This window comes from Eptatretus burgeri, chromosome 12, assembly GCF_056783735.1.
Source record: "Eptatretus burgeri isolate ZD-2024b chromosome 12, Ebu_testis_v1, whole genome shotgun sequence".
NCBI classification, from domain to species: domain Eukaryota; kingdom Metazoa; phylum Chordata; class Myxini; order Myxiniformes; family Myxinidae; genus Eptatretus; species Eptatretus burgeri.
In genome coordinates this window covers 50,570,508-50,592,896 of record NC_140972.1, presented here as the reverse complement: position 1 = coordinate 50,592,896, position 22,389 = coordinate 50,570,508, and the positions used below count along the sequence as shown (strand labels likewise).

Genomic DNA, 22,389 nt, shown 5'->3' with positions numbered 1-22,389 from the left:
TTGTTTTATTTACCTTTGTTTTAGTTATTTTTTCAATAAGACTTATTTGATATTTTTCACATTCATTATGTTTTCCATTTATATACCAAGACTGAGATTTTCTCCACTCTTTAGTTTGATTAATACTTGGTTTAACCATTTATATATTGTGAAAAAACGCGGTTGTAGACCTTGAAAAACCCTAACCCATCTTCCCATCGTTAAAACATAATCTATTTTATACACTCTATCATACAATATCCATATGGAACACAATCTATTCCATTATCTAAAATAAATCTCTTATCATCAAAGGCTCCTAATGCCTTTTTATTTACTTCTTCACTATATATGTTATGTTTATAACTTCTTATTGTATTCATTTTCCTATATTCTTCTTTCTTATTCATCAAACAATTATAATAATTTCTAAAAGTTATTGATTTCTTTATTACATATTTCTTTATTCCCTTTAACCTCTTATCAATCTGTTCACCATACTTATAAGCATATGCCTTTGCTCTCAATCCAATAAACTCACTCATTACTTTTCCACCCAACTCATCCTTAAACTTACCAATAACCTTTTCATTCTTTTTGGAAAATAACTCACTCTTCTTGCTGAAATTACTTGTATCATATACTCCAATATTTTTCTTCATATCTTCATAAACATCATCAGTTTTTATATCTAGGATAAAACTATCAGTATCCATATACAACAATGAAACATTTTCACCATACTCTTTCTTTAAGTCATTATACAAATAATCATACATCAATATCTTTGATAAATCAAGAACTGCTGTTCCAATATAAATTGGTTTATCCATTACAATACTTTCCTTTTTCATATGAATTGCAGAAAAGTTCTCTGAAAAAACCTCTTCTCTCTCAAAACTTGGTTTATTTATCAATCTCAAGCTTCTTTCCAAGATGTTGCGAATCTAATGTTTTGTCTGTTTCTAACATTTTCCATAGTCTTTCCAAATACAGCATTATTCATTAATTTATAAAAGTCCCCTTCAAATTTTACTTTTGTATTTGCTCTCATATCTGTATTAAATTGAATATACTTTTTCACCCAAGGACTTTGTTTAAATTTTAAAACTCTATGAATTTTAGCTACTCTCAATCCTTCTCTCAAAAACTGTTTTAAGCTTCTCTGATGTAAAACATATCCCTCTTTATCATAGAATGTTGTTAATAACTTTTCTGTTAATTTGCCTTTAATATTAAAACTTTTATGATAATCACTTAACCATTCTTTCTTTGGAGTTTCTTTCTCACATGCAAAAGGAAGATCTTTATGCTTATTATGAAGATCACTCGGGTACCTCAAATCAACTTCAAAATAATAACCTTCTTCTTCGTCATTCAATTCCTCTTGAGAAGAAATAACAATATTCATCAAAGCCTTTTCATAATCCTTTTCTTCCACCCACTCTAATTTACCATAAGGCAGAGATTGAGACATTGCCCATCCATACAAATTATTAGCATCAAAATACATCAAATAATTACTATCTTTTTCACTATCATAATTTGGAAGATATTTATTATTTGCTTTAGCATATCTTTTGAACATACTTGTGATATTCCACCTCTCTTGGACTTCTCAATCATCAAAAGCATATCCACATCACTGATTAAATCTATATCTTGTTTTGTCATTTTCAACATTGCACTCCAAGCTAAACCAGGAGCTGTGAAATAGTGGGCAGGATCTAATCCATAACAATTTTTATTATGACAGAGTGATCTAAAAGCTTCAAACACATCAGCTAACAATAAAACATCTGTTTTTAGATATAAATCGTGATATTCTCCAAGGTTCTTTATCTTAAATATTTTCCATATTTCTTGTGCGTGTTTATATTCCTTATCACTTATCTCTTCTTCATAAAGGTTATTATAGAAACTTTCTTTTGAAGGAAGTTGTGTTTCTTTAAATCTCATAAATGAATCCATATAATCATAAGGATAAATTCCCTTACTTGTAAGAATTTTCTCTTTACTTTGAATTTCATTCCTTGTTTGAATTTCCTCTCTCGTAAGAATTCCTTCTTTAATCAGAATTTCATCTTTAATCTGAATTTCCTCTTTAGTTCGAATTTTCTTTATAATTAGAATTTCATCTTCAGTTAGAATTTCTTCATTAATTAGAGTTTCCTCTTTACTTTGAATTCTCTCTTTAATCTGAATTTCCTCTTGAGTGAGAATTTCCTCTTTTGGAAAGAATGAATTAAGATTTGGAAAAGAGTCCGTGGAGCTTAGATTTGATGCGAGGTAGGCTAGTGGTGTTCCCATAAACTTGTAAGAATCTAAAAACCTAATACGAGTTATAGGTTTTGTGAATATCATTTTTGAAAATGAAATATACTTTTGACTTGTGTTTGTTATAGCAGAAATATTCCCTGGTGTTTTTGAAAGTTCATTTATAAATAGATGTGTATCATAGTTGGCGCTGTTGTGAAGAAAGACTGGAATAAAAGAAGGTAATTTATAATTAAGATTACAACAGGAATGAGCGGGACCTCTATATTTACCAGTAAGATGACAATGGTCTCTAACTTTAGACTCCTTAATTTCCCCCTCACAAATATGACAGATATTGTTCATTCTAAATTCTAATTTTTCTTCTTTGGTTAATTTCATCGGTTCATTTGTTTCTTTCATTAATTTAGTGAGTCTTATACAATCCTTTTCTAATCGTTTTACAAACTCTTGTGAAGCATTTTTTCCACGATAATGTTCAAGTTTGTTATACTTTTCTCCAACAGATGATTTGATATAATAACAGAAACCACAAGGAATATGTTTTTGATATTTATTTGTATATGGTTCTTTTGGATTAGGAGAAGCAGTATTTATCTTTTTAAGGATACATTCAAAATCAGCGTATATCACAAATGGGTGCATGATAGATTTATTATAATCTTCAAAATAAATCTTTTCACCAGGTTTAGGCATTGTAATTACAGCTGATTTATGATTACTACAATATTTTGAATGTTGTTCTAATCGTTCTTTTGTATGAAATGAATTAAGACATCGCTTACAAGGATATATTTTGTTTGCTGTTCTGAATACCTGAGAAGAGATTAATCTTGATAAATTATTGATGTATGTGTAATGTGAATTCTTTCCAACACTAAAATATAAAAGGTCAATGTGTGTTTCTTCATTTTTATAGTTGTTTGAAATTTTTAATATTTGAACTTTGTTTGTATCCGTTAATCCATATACATTAATAGAAAGATTATTCTTTTTCTCAAATTTAGGAATATCTGTTAATGGCATTGGGAATTTAAAATCTTTAATGTCCAAGGTATTCTCATATTTCATATATTGTTTTACTCTTTCTGAATTACATTTTGGTGGATGTAAGTGAGCAAGAACAGACCAGAGAAAACATTTATTATCATTGTTCTTAATATTAACAACTGCCTTCTTTAGTTTTATTTCTTTTGGTAATTCAATATAAGAAGAAGCTTTAAGAGGGTTTGATTTTAGAATGTGTATATCTAAAAAGATGATTTTTTTAATATTGAATCCACTTCCTACCACTGTATTATCAACATCCTCCTCTTGTCTTGATAGTTCTTCATAAACCCCACTATTCAAAAAATATTGAAATGATGTTATAAAATGAAGATCTGTTCTCATATAAGGAGTTTGTTCTTCATCTTGTCTTTTCATATTCATTTTCACTCCCATATAAAACTTTAAAGTTTTCATTTCTTTTAATGTCTTTTTAATAAATTTTTCAACATCGGGTTTCACTATTTCAATTGATTCAGCTATTGATGATGGACCGGGTTCTCCAAATTGAAAAATCCTTATTTTTATATGCCCTTTAAATGCCTCATCAGTGTTTTTAATATAATAGTCTCCCTTTACTTTAAACTCATTTTTCTTGTGTTTTTGTGATTGAAGATGTTGATTATAACTACTCTTCAAAACATCCTTTGAACAGATATCACAATGTTTTCTTTCCAACTCAAGAGGAGATATTTGATGAAATAGATTAAATGTGTGTTTGTTGGTTCGGAGGTGTTTTCTATAATGTTTATATTCGTGATTACAAACATCGCAGTACGTTGTATTCACCATATTTATAGAATAAAACTTTGCTTAAACTAAAATTTTCTTGATGAAAATTTCGTTTAATTTATCGGTGAATCTGTGCTTAAAAACATTTTATCCTCCAACTTTTTCACTGAATAAATACAATGTTTCAAGACACAAAAGACAAGTTTCAATCAATCTCTTCATCTGTTAAAGATACTGAGAAATATGTCAAGGATGTAAAATTGAACAAAGATAAATATAACAACTATTGGATAAAAACTATTATGGTAAATAATATGAGTTCTTCAATTTCCTTCAGTGGAAGGGCTTTTAGTATACCTGGTAGAACATCAATTAAAGTATCTCTAACAAAAGTTTCTCCTCTCCTTCTAGTAATATATTCAAAACTAGAAAAAGCAATGAAACAAGAAAAAGTATCAAAGAACAAAAACCTTATGGATGAAGCTTTAGAAAGAAAAGATAAGACCATCTGTAATATGCAAGGAGAAATTTGTATTTTATTCAACAACCCTAAAGATGTAAATCTTGATGAAATAAAGGATGTTAATATATCAGGTGAAATGACATTTCGTTCAATAGTAGTTAACGATAATTTTAAAATTACCTTTAATATAAAAAATGTTGTCGTTGAATCTGATAATGAAAAAAGTATATCGATATCGATGGTAATATACAACTGAAAGTATAGATGAATTTCAGTTTAAGTAAAGTTTTACTTTATAAATATGCTAGACTTTCCTGATTCTCCATATGACAAATTTGAGAATTGTCCTGCGTGTGAAAGACGGGGATTAAACACAGAGTCAAAAGCCTATAAACAATGTATATTCTGTGATTATCTTCTAATTAATGATAATAAAAAATATAAAAAGGAAAATAATTCTTTTAGATTTACACCAAAAATGAATTACTTTACAAGATTGATTAGAGAAATGAATGTAAAGTATGAGGATGATAACACACCTTTCCTTACAAGGGAAGAAACTGAACGTATAAGAGAAATGTTCAAAGGATTGTTGTTGTATATTATTCATGGATGTAATTTTCAGGGAAATATCAACACAAGATATTGTATAAATAAAATAATGGATTATCTTGAAATTAAACCTGAACTTAGGATAAAATATAGAGTTTCTAAAAAAGCCAATAATAAATTAAATAATCTGTTTTTCAAATATATAAATGAATGATTTTTTACCTATTTGGGAAAATAAGATAAAATTTAACAACCATAAAAATCTCCCAAATTCATTAAGATGTCTCATAGTTGGTTCAAGTGGATGTGGAAAAACCTGCTTACTTTTAAAAATGCTCCTCACTCCCAACTTTTTAGATTATGATAATTTAATAATTTTCACAAAGTCGAGTTTTCAACCAGAGTATCAACTACTCTCACAAGGTTTTAATGCTGGTCTTCAAAAGAAGATATAATAGGTTTATTTAAACGTCAAAAAAACCTAAATGATTATAACATTGAAGATATAATTCAACTATTTTGTGATACACAGAGATGTAAAAAGAAATCAAATCTTATAACTTGTATTCTTAGTGATAATACGGATGATATACCGTCTCCCCAAGATTTGGATAAATCAAAAAGAACCTCGTTATCTTTGATGATTGTGTTAATGAGAGAAACCAAACGGTAATGGACAGCTACTACACAAGAGGGAGACATTCTTCTTGTAATTGTATTTATCTTAGTCAATCGTACTTTCAACTTCCTCGTCGTTCCATCAGAAACAATGCTAATACTTTTATTTTATTCAAGTTAAATTCAATAGATATCAATAATTTTTGGAGAGATAATTGTTCTACATTATGTAGTAAAAAGAAATTTGAGGATTATATGAAGCACACGACTGAAAAATATAAATATATTGTTGTGAAACAAGATGAGATATTAAGGGATATATTTTTTGTTTTATAAACAATTACATATATAAATGACAACTATTATTATAAATCTTGTGGGTAAATCTGCTTCTGGAAAAAACTTTCATAAATCAAGGTTCTTGTGCAGTACAAATGAGAATATTGTAAATTTACTTAAAAAACACCCCGTGATACGCATTGTATCAACAACAACTAGAGCAATAAGACCTGGAGAAGTAAAAGGTGAAGATTATCACTATATTTCAGTGGAGGAACATATGCGATTGAGGAATGAAGGACAAATATTTGAGGAGGTTTCTCTTGGTACAACAAAATATTCACATTGTAAGAGTGAGTTAAAGAAACTAAAATCTGGTGGTGTTGGGATATTAGAAACTAATCCAGAAGGAACGAGACAAATTATTAAATATCTGAGCGGAGTGAAGATTTTATCATTCGGTTTTGATGTTGATGAAGAAACTCAACACAAACGTATGAAAAGCAGAGATGCAAGGATTAGTGAAGAAGAAATTACAACTCGCATTAATGTTAATAAAGAATTTGATGAAATATTTAAAGAAAAGGATTTATTTGAACACATCTACTTGAATGATGAAGAAAAGGAAAATTTCCCTGTTGATCTTTACAATTCATTAAATGATATTTTACAATAAATAAATGGATACAAAAGAAAGAGCAAGAAGATTTAAGGAACATCAAGAGTTGGTTTCAAAAGTTGTAAAACAACAGGAAGACATAAAGAAGAAACGCAGACAGAAACTAACGGGCGAAGAAGCATTTGAAAAAAACAAGAGAAATTTTTTAAACCACTTTTAAAAACTTCCCAAGAAAAAATGAAAGATGTTTCCACAGTTCCCACAGTAGAATATACTCCTAGAAAGCTTCAAATGTTAAAAGATTTCAGTCAAATGACGGAGGAAGAATTAGAGCATATTGGAGAATTAGAACATGATGAAGGTTTATTTCAACAACTGGAAGAGATTAATCAACCCCTGATTATATTGTGAATGCTGTTCAAAACAATGAATATTCAGCAGATTCAAAAACCAAAGCAGGACTCATTCCAACAGAACAACCAGCAATATTTCATCTTGTTCAAGAAAAGGTATTGATATTTAATGATGAATTAAAGTTCTTAAGTTCTGCTCAACCCCTGTTAAACTAACTCCGAGATTAATGTTTCTTCTCACAAAAGATGGAAGGCAAGGTTCAACTGTGAGGGATGAATCAAAGTATATTGATAAACCATTGGATATGGAAAATAATGATGATAGAGTATATATTGATTTGCTGAACACTCTAAATTATAAGGTTATTCTTTCTGGTAAAAGTAGGAAGAATGAGAAGGAGAAACACATTATTCAGGCTTTAAGTATCCTTGGTTCAGGTATTAGTTTTCTTCCAAATGACCCATCGCAATTAGTTAATAGACTGTTATTGTTGTTCGGCAGTAAGAAGGCTGGAAATAACAATTGTTTTAATGAAGCATCAGCCATTTTAGACCAGTTGATGAACATGAAAATAATTAATAAATCTCAATATAAAGACATTTTATCTCATATTAAATAAGATGAGAAGCACAATCCTGAGTTTTAATTTCACAACAAGCGACCACACATCTTCATTCCCATACCCACTACAACTTGACACAACAAAAGAATATGAGGCATCTTTATTGTCCATGGAGACTTATAATACCTTATTTAATATAACCGAGAAAAATGACAAGTTTAGTTATAATCCGGGAAGTGGATACAAAACGATAACAGTCTCACCGGAGCATACGAGATTTCTCAAATATCTTCCGAAATTGCTCGTCTTATGAAAGAACAGGGTGATGAACCAAAAATATTGTTATAAACATTCAAAAACATACTTCAAAATCAACGATTAAAGTTAAAAATAACTACAAGGTTGATTTCACAATTGATAATTCATTTAGAGAGTTATTAGGTTTCTCCTCAAAAAAGATTGAAACTAATGGGACGTTTTACAGTGATAATGTCATTCAAATATCCTCAGGAATAAATTCGGTGTTAATTCACTGTGATTTGATTGATGGTGCTTATAATGATGGATTAAAAACAAATACAATATTTTCATTCAGCGCATACTCAACCCCAATTGGTTATAAATTCAATATGGAGCCTAAAAATTTGGTTTATCTACCTGTGTCAGGAAAAACCATACACAGAGTAAATTTTAGGATAACCGACCAAGATAATCGTGTGATTTCTTTTAATGGAGAAGTTATATCCATCAGAATTCACCTACGTGAAGTTTTTCAATAAATAAATACGATGGTTATTGTGAGGAAGCACGAGTTGGGAAAATATAAAATAATTACAGGGGATGGGATGTTCCTTTCCCCGTACTACAAGGGTGAAGGTATGTATCTTGGTAGAGGATACTATAAACCTAAGAGACAAAGGGGTGTTGGACATCAATTTAGAGGAGATGGGATAATTGATACTCTCATGGGTATTGGTTCAACTATTCTTAAACATAAAGACCTAATTGGTTCAACTGCTTCTGCTGTGGGAAATGTAGCAGGTGCTGTAAAGAGTATAAAAGATGCTCAGAAAGAATCTCATAAATTACAAGCAATAAAAGAAATTAAGAAAGGTAAAACTCAGTTGTCCCCCAAGAACGACAGAAAATAATTCAAATACTTGGATCAGGGTTTCAAAAGTTTTAACATCTTTTTTCCTAAATAAATACAAGTATGGAAGCAATTGATAGTATCTATGATTTGGATGATACTATTATTATCTCAAACTCCACTAAAAAGAAGATTACTTCAAGGTAAATGCAATAACTGGAACAGACTGGAATACAAATGGTACAAAAAGTTTTGAAATAAATAATCAACAAACCTATTTGAATCTCTCCGAAAGTTTCTTGTTGTGTAAATTTAAATTCACTAAGGCTGGGAATAACACAAACGCTACACTTGTAAATGATTTCTTCTGGAAAATGTTTGATAGTGTGCGATTGTATATTGGAACACAAGAAGTTGAAGCGGTTGATTATGTCTCTGCTGTATCTGAAATGATGAAATTTACACTCTATACATTCAGTGATAGAATGGGAAAGGGGTCTGTCGAAGGTTTTATTCCTGATATGTCAACGGGAACAAACACAGACCCTGGATATATTCAAAGGAAAGGAATGTATAATGATGATACAAAAGCAGAAAATAGTTTTACTGTGGCAGTTCCTCTTAAAGGTATATTTGGATTTTGTGATTATGATAAAGTTCTGTATGGTCTTAAAATTAGATTTCAACTACAAAGGAATGATAATGAAAATAGATTGCTTTTTGGTGTTGGTAATGCTTTTAGTGATCAGAATAAATTTGTAATTGAGGAGATGAGTTGGTATATCAGTGAATATACTCCTAATCTTAAAACAGAAGAGATGTTGAATCGAAGACTTAACTCAAAGAATCCACTCAGTGTATCATACCTCAAAAGAAGATGTCAACACGTTAAACTCAATCAAACTACTTACACGTGGAATTTGGGTGTTCTGGAAGGAAAGCCACGATATCTGTGGATGATTTTTAAAAAGCCAGATGGTGATACTGCGACTGATAAGAATAATGCATTGAGTGATAATGCTAAGGTGAAACAACTTCGCGTTTCTCTAGATGGAACATTTTATCCACGAGATAGATTGGAAATTAATTGGGAAAAAATGATTTTGCTGAAGCATACAAGTCTTACCAAAAGGTGTGTGAAAGTAATGGAAATAAAGAACCTATTTTGGATATGACAGCATTTAAAAGTTTGTATACAATCTATACGTTTGACCTGAGCGCTCAAAAAGAAACTATAAAGTCTAATCGAGTGGATACTTCCCTATACATTGAAAGAGGAGAGAGTGAAGAAGTTGATACATATTGTTTGCTTTTGGAAGAAACAGAATTGCAGATTAATACAGATAATGGTGTGATGATTAGTCTCACATAATTTTTTTGTTAAATAAATGAGTGGCAAAGTACCAACTGGGGTATATGTTAATCAAATCAATCTTCATAAACTATCATCTTGTGTTCAAAATCAAAAGCCTTGTACGATTAACGTTAATACAATTCAGAGAAAAGGAGCAGTAAGAATTGATGTTTTGCTCACAAGAGAACAGGTTAAAATCTTGAATGACACTGGCTCACTTAAAATTAAAATGACAAAACCAATGTTGAAAAAATATTCAATAAGAGAGACGAGTGGAGGATTTCTCCCATTTCTAATTCCTTTATTTGCTGGTTTAAGTGCGGTTGGAGCATTGACGGGTGGTATTTCAACAGCGGTCAAAACTGCCAACGAAAGGAAGGCTCAACTCCAGGCTCAAAAAGAATTGGAAAGACATAACAAAGAGTTGGAGAAACAAATTAGTGGAAGTGGTGTAATTGTAGATTTTGCTGAAAAACTTGAAGGTCTGCCTGATAAAGCGAGATTGTTAGTTGGAGATATGCTTTCTTCTATAGCACAAGCAGGTGTAAAATTAACGAAAAGAGGTAATGGATTATATCTTTCTAATAAATAAATGAGCATTGATGAGTGGTTGAAAGAATTTGGAAAGAATACAACATCAAATTTACAACTTGTCAAATATTGTAAGAAATTAAAAATTCATAATGTGGTTATTTGTATGAGAGATGAATTAACAAATGTGTCGAAACATACAAAGAATATTATTATGAACTTAGAAGATAATGATGGGAACGGTTCTCATTGGGTTTGTATTTTTAATAGTCAAGACAAATATTATTTTGATAGTTTTGGTCTTCCACCACCTGTTGAAGTCATAAAATTCTTACAGAATGGTGTTTATCAAACATTTCAAGTCCAAGAATTAAATTCCAAGTGTTGTGGTCAATTATGTCTATATGTGTTATTTCAACTCAACAAAAATAAAAAATTTTATGATATTATTTTTAATCTAATATAAATGACTTATGTTGGTAAAGATGGTTCTATCTTTGGTGTATCTCAAGAACTGGATATTGATTTATCAAATTATTACACAAAGGCACAGGCTGAACGACATAAATATAATATAAACAAAAATATTAACATGAAAAATGCTTATAAATTAAAAAATTATCCAAGCCCGACTGACGCGAATGACGGTGAGATTAAGCGATTTATCACAATATATATACTTAAATAAAACGGCTGTGTATTCTAAAGATACAGAAGTGTTGATATTATCTCCAGGTCATACAGAATTCACAGTTCGAATTAAAATAAATTTTTATAAAGAAGGGCGTATCGTTTGTATGAGAATAGAACAATGGGGGTATGATATGAATGATTTAGGGTATAATTGGTCATTTAAAATTAACCTCGAAGACCTGGAACAATTAAATCAGTCTCGTAAGGAAGAATATTATCCACTTGGTATCGAGAATGAGTTTTGTGGAGCCACGATTAGTAAACAACAAATAAAAGAATTTAATAAGGGTAAATATAATAATGGTTTTGCCCTTGTTTATCTCATGAAAACAGAAAAAACAGGATTATATATAATAAGTAAGGAAATACAAAATGATTTAACTATGGGAAGATGGGGAGGTGTTTCGTGCCATAATATTATTCTAACATATATTTCTAATACATAAATGACAGCAAGAAGGCTTCAAGAAAATTATCATTTCTGTGTCCAAGCATACCTTCAAGAAAAGGGTATTCGGTATTTTAATAAATATGTTCTACAACATAAGAATGAGGTATTTTCAATAAAAGATTGGCATTATGCTGATGTTGATAAACCGACAACTTTAGATTTAATTAGAATGTTAAATAATGAAAAAATTATAAGGTTAAGAAAAGGTAAGGCTCTTTTAGAAATTCAAAAGAAATTTTATTGGTTTCCTGTTGTAAAAAAATTATTTTGGATACAGGAATAACAAGAAATCCTGATGAATATATGTATAATATTCTATGGGGTGTAAACGATTCAAGTATAGTAAGGGATGAGGAAGGAGTTGAAGAAGAGAGGGAAGAGGAGGAAAAGGAGAAGGAGGAAAGAGAGAATAGAGAGAGGGAGGAAAGAGAGAGAATGAATAAATATCAAAATATGGAAACCAGTGAGATTCAAAAAAGAATAGAGGTATTAAAGAAATTAACTTATTTCACCAGGGAGGAATACAAGGAATTAAAAAGTCTATTTGCAATACTTTCGACAAGACTATCGACATCGAGAAGACATGTATTTTAATTCAAGTTTTTTCTTAAATAAATGGAGGAGAGAGTGAAGGCATTTCTAAGGATTCTTTATGTTTTAAAAATTAAGATTCAAATGTGCATGTTGGAAACTAAAAAGGTTTTTGCACTCTGCAGAAATTTTTCTCATAAATAAATGAGTTATTGTCTCAAATGTAAAAAGAAAACTAATACTAAAAATATTTCATATATTAAAAGTAAAAATAACAGGGTTATACAAAAAGGTATATGTTCGGTGTGTGGTTCAAAAAAAAATCAATTTATCTCCAAACACAAACTCAGAGGAGATATACAAAAGTTTTTATCAGGAAGTAAATTTACAACTACTGGAATACCAGGGGAATTACATCTTCCAGGTTATTCTTTCTGTGGTCCAGGCACAAACTTAGATAAAAGATTAGATGAGGCAGACAATCCTAAATCCTGGAGTAAACCAATCAATAGAGTTGATGAAGTGTGCATGAGACACGATATTGATTATGGGAATACCACAACGTTGGAAGAAAAGCATGAAGCCGATAGAGAAATGTTGTATAATTTGTCTCTGATACAAAATCCAACCTTGAGAGAAAAAGTTGATAGGTTCATCGTGAAGAAGATGATTAGTGCTAAATTGAAACTTGGACTTGGAAATTCAAAAACTTATAGGCTCTAATGATGCCATTAAGACTGAAGAGCAATTAGCTGATGAATTACATAAACCAATATTCACAAAGTTTCAGAGAAGGAAAGTTTATTCCAAGGAAGTTGATTATATCTGGTCTGCTGATTTGATTGAACTCAATAATGATAAGGGGTACAAGTATGCTTTAACCGTTAATGATTTGAGGAGTAGATATGCGTGGGTTGTCCCTTTAAAAAACAAAACAGGTAATACTCTTATGTTAGCTTTTCAACAGATATTTAATAAAAGTAAGAGAAAACCTAAGAAATTGTGGACTGATGAGGGTAGAGAGTTTTATAACAAGACATTTATGAATTTTCTAAAAAATAACAGTATTACATTATACAGTACCTTTAATGAAGGGAAGGCAGTTGTTGTTGAACGTTTTAATCGTACCTTAAAAGAGAGACTATATAAAAAATTCACACAACTCGGTTCACAACAATGGTTATCTTTTATTCAGGATATTGTGGATAAGTATAATGACACGATTCACACGTCAACGAATATGAAGCCATCAGAAACATTTACAAAATTAAAATATGAAAAAGAGATTAATGTCAGAAAACCTAAGTTCAAAGTTGGTGATATCGTAAGAATATATAGGTGGAAATCTCATTTTGAAAAGGGTTTTACTGAACGATGGACGAAAGAACTTTTTAAAATTGTTGATGTAATAGATACAGTTCCTTGGACTTATAAAATATATGATTTGGAAGGGGAAGAGATTTTAGGTTCATTTTATTCACAGGAATTACAAAAGACAAAACTAAGCAGATAATACACCTTTGTGGACACTAGAGGGACAAGTCCGAGGTGTATTACAGTATATAATGTGTGTCAAGGGGGACGTTCTTAGATCTGTGAACCCCAAACACAGAATCCTCAACTGAATAGTCAAGGTTTAACTTTTGTTTGTGTGTGTGTGTGTAATGGGAGCAATAGGTTGGCGCTTCACTCCCTCCTACTATACACCGTTGTGGACACTCGAGGGCCAAGTCCGAGGTGTATAACAGTATATAATGTGTGTCAAGGGGGACGTTCTTAGATCTGTGAACCCCAAACACAGAATCCTCAACTGAATAGTCAAGGCTTAACTTTTGTTTGTTGATGTGTATGTGTGTGTGTGTCCCAACCCTCACATTCAAAATCTCAACCCCAACCCTCACATTCAAAATCTCAACCCCAACTCAATCCTCGCCCAACACAATGTCTTTTTCAAAATGAGATTTCCACCTATATATATATATTTTTACGTTTTTTTCTTCTTCCAATTCTGTCTTTTAAGGCTTTCAGGTTTGATGACGTAAAAAGGGGGAGTAAGCCTGCACTTTCTTCCCAGAACTTTCTTGATCTTGCTCCCATCAAGCACCATCCGACAAAGAACTACATCGATAGGTTTAGATCCTAAAGAGTGATAGCAACTCCAAAAGTCTCCAAAATATAAATAAATAAAATAATAATAATAATAAATAAATAAATAAATAAATAAAAGCCCCCAAAAAAGTTTCAAGTGTCCAACATAAACCCAACTTTCCAAGTCTTCAAGGTATAACCACATTCCCGTTGAGTTTCCAAGATATGTATCACATTGTGAGTTATCAATCCAGAACCCACATTTCAAGTATTCAAAGTAAAACCAACTTACAAAGTCTCTTAAGGATAACTCATTTACTGATTTTTTCAAAATTTGTGAGTCTCCAAGGTAGGACCCATATTTAGAACCATCTTGGCAGAACCCTTTTCCTAAGTCTCCAAGGTAGTTATTTAAACCATCAAGGCAGAACTCATTTACTGATTTTTTCAAAATTTGTGAGTCTCCAAGGTAGGCCCCATATTTAGAACCATCTTGGCAGAACCCTTTTCCTGAGTCTCCAAGGTAGTTATTTAAACCATCAAGGCAGAACTCATTTACTGATTTTTTCAAAATTTGTGAGTCTCCAAGGTAGGCCCCATATTTAGAACCATCTTGGCAGAACCCTTTTCCTGAGTCTCCAAGGTAGTTATTTAAACCATCAAGGCAGAACTCATTTACTGATTTTTTCAAAATTTGTGAGTCTCCAAGGTAAAACTTGTATTCTGGCTCATCAAGGTATAACTTGTTCAGTGGGTATTGTCTTGATAACTCACAATGAGTACGATTGCTGTAAAACTCTTTTTCAGGATTTTGCTGGTCTCCAAGGTATAACTCTTTGGTTGGGTCATCAAGGACGAACTCGTTCTGTGGGTCTTGGTCGCTCATAAGGTCTTCAACCAAGCCAACAATTTCACCCCAAGTTGTAGCAAAAGCAGTATTTTCATTTCGTATTTCAGACACAATTTCCTGTGAGAGAAAATAATAATGTATTAATTAAGTTATTTAATTATTAAATGAGTATGCTTCAATCAAAGTTTGAAAATAGGAAAATAAAAAATCTTACCTCAATAGATAAGAGGTTTGAATCCAGTTCATCAACTTGAAGGTTTAGTTCCATACAAGACAGAGAGTTCCAAGGAACACCAAAGTCATCCCACTCAAGGTCTTGGTCGCTCATAAGGTCTTCAACCAAGCCAACAATTTCCCCCCAAGTTGTAGCAAAAGCAGTATTTTCATTTCGTATTTCAGACACAATTTCCTGTGAGAGAAAATAATAATGTATTAATTAAGTTATTTAATTATTAAATGAGTATGCTTCAATCAAAGTTTGAAAATAGGAAAATAAAAAATCTTACCTCAATAGATAAGAGGTTTGAATCCAGTTCATCAACTTGAAGGTTTAGTTCCATACAAGACAGAGAGTTCGAGACAAGCACACAGCACACCATTGCCAGCAAAAACAAATGTTTAAAATGGAGCCTGGGTTTGAAGCTTTTATAGAGAAAGACTGGTGGGTGTGGTTTCCTTTGGAAATTCCCTGGGCAAGCCTAGGCAAGCCTTCATTGGGAAATTTTTCAAAACCATAACATCCTGTAATTTTCTAGTGATTTCTTTGTGAGTCAGAGATGAACTGGAAATGATGTAAGAGTGGGCGGGGCTTAGCAAAAGTAGGCGGAGCTTAGGAAAAGTGGGCGTGGCTTAGGAAAAAATACCTTATGAAAAGTGGGCGGAGCTTAGCAAAAGTGGGCGGGGCTTAGGAAAAGTGGGCGTGGCTTAGAAAAATACCTCATGAAAAGTGGGCGGAGCTTAGCAAAAGTGGGCGGGGCTTAGGAAAAGTGGGCGTGGCTTAGAAAAAATACCTTATGAAAAGTGGGCGGAGCTTATTGAATACCTTGTGGAAAGTGGGCGGGGCTTAACAAAAGTGGGCGGGGCTTAAAGAAAAGTGGGCGGGGCTTAACAAAAAATAACCTGTGGCTCAGGAGGTGGTCAGAGGAGAGCATTAAGAGAAGTTTATCATTTCGTAATGGCACAAAAGGGGTATCTTCAAAAATATAAAGATTCAAATGTTTTGTTTGTCAATATTTTAGATGGGGATTATTGTGCAAAGAAAATTAAACTATTGAAGGAATTTGAGAATGAACAAATCTTTATAGGTTCAATGAGTGAGCTGTTCAACCCCCAGGTGTTCAATTCAATGAGGTTCAACCTCCAAGTTAAAAGGGGAGACAAATAAATATACCTTGGGATAAAAAGGGGGGTTTATTTTTAGGGAAAAAAAATATGAATCGCTGAAAATCCCCCATTCATTTACATGGGGAAAAGTGAGCCAGAATCAGTATTCTTACCCTACTATCCTGAACGAGTAGTTCGTGCCCCGCCATCCTGAACGAGTGGTTTGTGCCCCGCAATTCCTGAACGAGTGGTTCGTGCCCCGCCATCCTGAGCGAGTGGTTCGTGCCCCGCCTTTTTCCCCCTTTTTGTACGATCTTCTTTCATTTATATGACCCATCACTTTGGCGTAGATGGATGTCTATTCAAAATGAAATCTTTAGTTTTTTAAAGTTTCTTCAACCGTTTCGTTGGAGTGCTTGCTTAAGTGCTGAGCCACTTATACAACGCTCTTCAATCTTCGCTGGCAATACCACGACAATGGGGAGATCTACGGACTTAGGAAGACAAAATGAACTACATGATTAGAATGAGTAAAAAAGGTTTTCGGTTGTAACAAAGCAACGATTCACCACATCACGAAGAATAGCCGAGAGGTACGCACGCTCGCTCTAATCTGTTTAGCCCGAGTTCACATCCCAACCCAGCTATAAACTGTCATCCTTGTGTTTCACAGGCAGAGTGATTCATCAATGTGTGTGCCGTGTCTCGATGGACATTAAACTGCGTGACATCTGCCTGAATCCTCCCTCCACTCTCACTGCCTCTCTTCCTCTCTCTCTCTACCCCCTCCCTCCCACCCATATCCTTCTCTCTCCTTTCCCCCTGCTCTCTGACCCCCCCTCTATGAAGAGGACTTTTAAGGATTGACCGTTTTACTTTGAATTTAAAACTACTTCCCGATCATGTAGCATGTACAAATCAGATTTGGAATGGGCCGACTGGAGGGGTGCAAAGGTCGCTGCATGTGTGAGCATACATGCAGGCTCGGCCTTTGCCAGGTAGATAGCATGGGTTTTGAATGCTCCTGCCTGGTAATATATCGAACCTGGCGGTTAAAAAGAAAATGCTGCTGTTTGGGAGCATTTATGCCTGGTGTTGGCTTAATGGTTAGGGTGGTGGGCTTAGGATCCGAGTATCCTGAGTTCAAATCCCACTCGGCTGTTGAATTAATACCAGGTGGGGTTGACTCTGCCTGTCATCCTTCCGAGGTCGGCAAAATGAGTGCCAGCATGCTGGTATCCTGTGTCGGAGTGGCGACCCGTCCAGGATTGTGCCCAATAGCCAAGGAGACTGCTTCGGCAGCACCAACGCTCTGCACAGAGTATGGTCCCAGTGGAGTGGAGTGGGAGCATTTTATCACCATTCCCTTCCCCTTCCCTGAACTATCACGATGCCTTCCCTTCCCCTCTCACTGGCTTACCTTCCCTTCTCCTTATGCTGCTTTCCCTTCCCCTCACACTGCCTTTCCTACAACTCTCCTCATGCTTACCTCCTGCCAATCACCCCCCCCCCCTCCAGCCCCATGGACATCTCCCGGCAGTCTCCGTGTGCGATTTTAACATACCCATTTCATTCAATCCTGTACTACCTTCCCTTCTCCACAAGTCCCACTGCCAAATGCAAATCGAGAACCACTCCTATCAGACTTACCTCACCCCAAACCCCCTCCCCACTTCCTCCCTCCTATCTCCCCCTCCATCGAGCTCCCCCACTCCTCCGCCCTCCCCTCTTGCTCCCCCTCCCTTCCCTCTCCCTCATTCTTCCTCTTTCTCCACCTCCCCTCCATCCACTCCCCCCTTCCTCCTCTCTCCTTCCTCTATCCCTTCCATCACTCCTCTCCCCATCCCCGCCCCCTTAACTAACGGCAGTGAAGCAACAGGTTGTATTTGCGAGTTAATAACATAAACATAATTTATACGTTCCAATAAGTAATGTATTGGAAATATTGTCATGTTTGTGGGGTCGATGGAGGAATGTAATTGGAAAGATAGGATCGTATCGAGTTGCTTGGCCCGTGGACGTGTCGGAGACATCTTGATGTAAACAAAGTAGGGAAACTGTGAGCTTAAGTGTTACTCGTCACCACACGGGGGGGGGGGGGGGTGCGGTGTTAATTAGATAGGGATTAAGGCTAATTTCCCTCGTATGTAATTTCCCCCTGTCACTTTTCCCTATGTTTTTTGTATGACAAACGAGCAATGGAAGAATTGCATTTTTATAACATGACCAAGTCGGCAAGAAGCCCCACCTCCAAAGGTGATGGTGGGAAAAGTCACACCCACGAAGCTGATGATTGATCAGCGTGATGTGAGTCGGAGGAGGAACAGTGGAAAAGAGGCCACGTTAGTCAGAGGACGGGGGAGCAGCTCAAGCGAGAAGCAAACGCACGAGTGGAGTTCAGTGTGATGGAGGCGACCAGAAAAACCAGAAGTGTCTCGGCAAGAGAATGGGGAGGCGGGTTGTTACAGGAGGAGACAGACACGGTCGGAGACGAAGGCTTGAAGCGAGACAGAAGCGAGAGAGACAGGATCAGCGGTCGAAAGAGCAGGGCATTTTGGCTGGCTTTCCTTTGACACATGAAGAAGAGCGAGATTGCATTTGTCGTTATGAGAGGAACGTGACTGGGTCGGAGGATCTCGCTTTGCTCTCTTCTTGGCACGACAAAATAGCTGCGTGAATCTCGTATTCGTACTGAGACAAATTGGCCACGTGCTGAGCAAGACGCTGGCCAATGACTCTTGGTTGGTCTTGAGAGACGGACCTCGAAGCCTCGAGTGTATCTCTGAATGGAGCACCACCATTCTGTAGTCGGGAAGCATGGTCGATGAAGGAGCTACACCGTGGTTCGGAGGCTCTGACGTCGATTATTGCCTCACGAATTGCTCGGCGCCATTTTTTGGGGGGTGCAGTTACCGTGCAACGATGACACGGTCCGAGCACATTGCCTCAGCTAAATGAAGGAACGGAAAGGGATTTCTCATTTTCATTATTTAATATGACCCCTTATGTGTGTGTGTGTCTGTGGGTGGAGGCGCCTCAAAATTAGATTTAGATTACGTCACGTCTGTCTTTCATTTTATAATTTGAATTATTGTCATTGTACATATTTGATGACAAGCAAATTAAATGAAATGGATAATTTAATGACAGTGTCCGTGTATCTGTTGTGGGTCAAGTACAACCCACCTGTCTCTGTCCATTACCGCCATTTATTTTGCGAGCGCCATTAATCTCCGACAATCTCGGCTGTAAGCCTCCAAGGGAGAACTGTTTGGCCACCCATCCAGATAGGGGTAAACCCCCCTGGACATGACAATATTAATTACTATATACAGTAAGACCCTGACATTTGTGGGGGATATGATCCTATAAACATGCTGCGAATGTCAGGGCATTGTTTCATTGGGAAAAATGGGGGATTAGTTTTGGGGTTTTTTCAAAAGCATTTTGGCAAAAGCATTTTGGGGTTTCGTGCCCCGCCATCCTGAGCGAGTGGTTCGTGGTCAATTGGTCTAGGCTCGTGGAAGAGTTATGGTACAGAACAAATCAGGACACAATATGCAAAGGGAACAGCAGGAGAAAGGGGAAACACCAACGACAGGGCAGAGAGAGAAAGCAGACGGAGACGGACAAACAAGAGATGCAGGTAATGATGAGGGGTAAGGGAGAATGCAAAGGGTGGACAATATGGATACATAAGCAAAATGTTGGGATGGGTGGAAGGTGGTTTAACCGGTAAAGAAAAGATCATGGCTTTGGATGGAGGATGATTTGAGATGGTGGTGAACAGCTGTCTTGAACACCTTGAGGGAAGTATGCAATTGAAGAGAGCATGGAAGGTGGTTCCACAGGTGGGAAAAGAGAGGAATAAGTGAGTGGAGGTGAGTGGTGGTTCTGCATTTCGACAGTTTCATGAGGAGAGGATTGCTGGTGGACTGCGTGCATCCTGCAGATACCTGAGGGGGACAAAGCATGGACAGCGCAGAGGGTGCAAGTCCAGAAATGAGGTGGAAGAAGACAAAGAGACGGGTGCAAGTCCAGAAATGAGGTGGAAGAAGACAAAGAGACCACCGACCTGTCCGCGATAGCGAAGTGATCGGCCCAGAGACTCAACTTCATCATGAGAGATTCCAATGATCTTGAAAGCTTTTGCTTCCACGGCATCAAGCTGAGAAAGATGTAAGACAGGGAAGCCAGCCGAGAGGGGAGAGAAGTTTTCCATCAACTTGCATACAGAGAGAGGCCTTGTAAGTGAATAAGTGTTCAGGTGTGACAAGGAAAGATTGCACGACGGAGGATGCCCAGTCAGCATCTAGCTTTTGAGGCCAACTTTGAAATGCGGCTTGCACAAGAGAGACCCAATAGTTTGAGTGACTATACTTCTTCAAGGGGATTGTCTAGAAATAAAGGTGATAAAGTGGATGGGAGGATTTGTGGTCTGGTCTTTTCAGAGAGAGCAAGTGAGTGTGTGGGATTTCTCAGGATTGAAAGACATATTCCAAGTGTTTGACCAGTGTGTGATTTTGTCAAGATCTGAGGAGAGGGAAGAGGCTGCAGCCTGTCTGTCAGAAGGATGAGACACGTCATGGCAGAGGGTGGCTTCATCAGCAAAGAGATAGAGGATTTTCCAGAGTTAGTGAGATCATTGATGAAGATTTGGAATAAGACCTGGCCAAATACACTGCCTTGGGGTACTCTAGCCATGACAGGGAAGGGAGATGATAGGGTTCAGTTGAGAAACACACATTGGCAAGGAGAGTGGAGGAAGTCAGTAATGGAAGAGTGGAGTTGGCCTTGGATTCCATAGGTAAACAGTTTGGAGAGGAAGGCAGGATCTCAGACTCAGAAGGCAGGATGGAGGGTAAATGACAGGGTGAAAAGGGCAGAGAGAGGAAGTGCAAGAGAAGCAGAACGGGTTCTTAGGACACGTGAGCTAATCCAGTCCGGTCCAGTTGCAGAGTCAGAGTCGAGGGTTGTCAGAAACTTTTCACCCTTTTCAGATGCAAAAGACACATAATTCAGGAGCAGTTGGGTACGACTGGGAAGGATGGGTACATCGAGGGGGGTGTTCGGGACACAATAATTTAAAGCAAAAATACATAATTGAGGCATTCGGACTTTTAACGAGCAGAGTCGGCTGTGGTTCCATTTGAAGTGAGGAAAGGGATGGAAGGGGAGCATATATACCAGGGACGGACTTGACAAGGTGTCACCAGGTGTTAGAGGGGGGAGACGACTTTGAAAGTTCATTCTTGAGACTGGACAGATGTTGTTTTCTGGCTCTTTACCCAGCATGTGAGACCCAACACTTAGCACATTACCACAAGCACCAATACCAAGTGTGGTGACCTCAATTGAGGTGCTCAATTTTGCCTTTATTGGCTGGAGAAGAATGCATGTAATGGTTTTACACAGTCACAAAACAGTAAGTGGAACAATGAAACAGGAAATAGTTTTTCCAATTGAGAAATGCATTTCTACCTTTCGCTCCCAGAAGGTATTGCAAAGGCGCTCTGCAGATCCATTTCGCAGGGAAAATGGTTTAAAGTCACATGAGGAATTTCTGTGAATAATAATTTGATGAAAAACAGCAATTGGTTTAAATTAAAAACACAATCAGTTTTAGCTCATTTACAAACACTGTTGTTTATCAAAACAGATCAAAGTTTTGTCAGCTGTAAAACCTTTTGCAGTTTCTCAGCCACGTAGCCTGGAATCTCACGTTTGAAAAACGTATTTGGCATTGTGGAACAGTTAAAGCTATTTTGACCTCTCTGTCGCCAAATGGGACTTTTCACAACCATAAAAAATCTACCAATATCAGTCAGGTTTATCACCTTCTATAGACACCAGGAGGGACCATGGTGTGCCCAAACTTCATTGCTGCGACCTGAAACTCCACTGAGATAGATGGGTCCACAAACATCTTGTAACCTGTCATACAGTGTGCATTTATTAATGGTTAGGATGCAGAACAAAACAAGAATTACATCAAT

The 22,389-nt window shown here is 35.7% G+C and overlaps 1 protein-coding gene across 3 annotated transcripts in view; it reads right to left on the bottom strand.

The window, feature by feature from the left end:
• The window catches only part of LOC147015593 (dual oxidase 1-like), a 187,301-nt gene that overhangs the window by 138,929 nt on the left and 25,983 nt on the right, over nucleotides 1–22,389 (bottom strand). For all 3 annotated transcript variants that reach the window (XM_085850495.1, XM_085850493.1, XM_085850494.1), the window contains exons 8-9: nucleotides 22,231–22,327; nucleotides 21,875–21,956 (exon numbers count right to left, since the gene is read on the bottom strand). In XM_085850495.1, coding sequence (XP_085706621.1) covers nucleotides 21,875–21,956; nucleotides 22,231–22,327 — 179 coding nt within the window. The remainder of the gene's footprint in view (nucleotides 1–21,874; nucleotides 21,957–22,230; nucleotides 22,328–22,389) is intronic.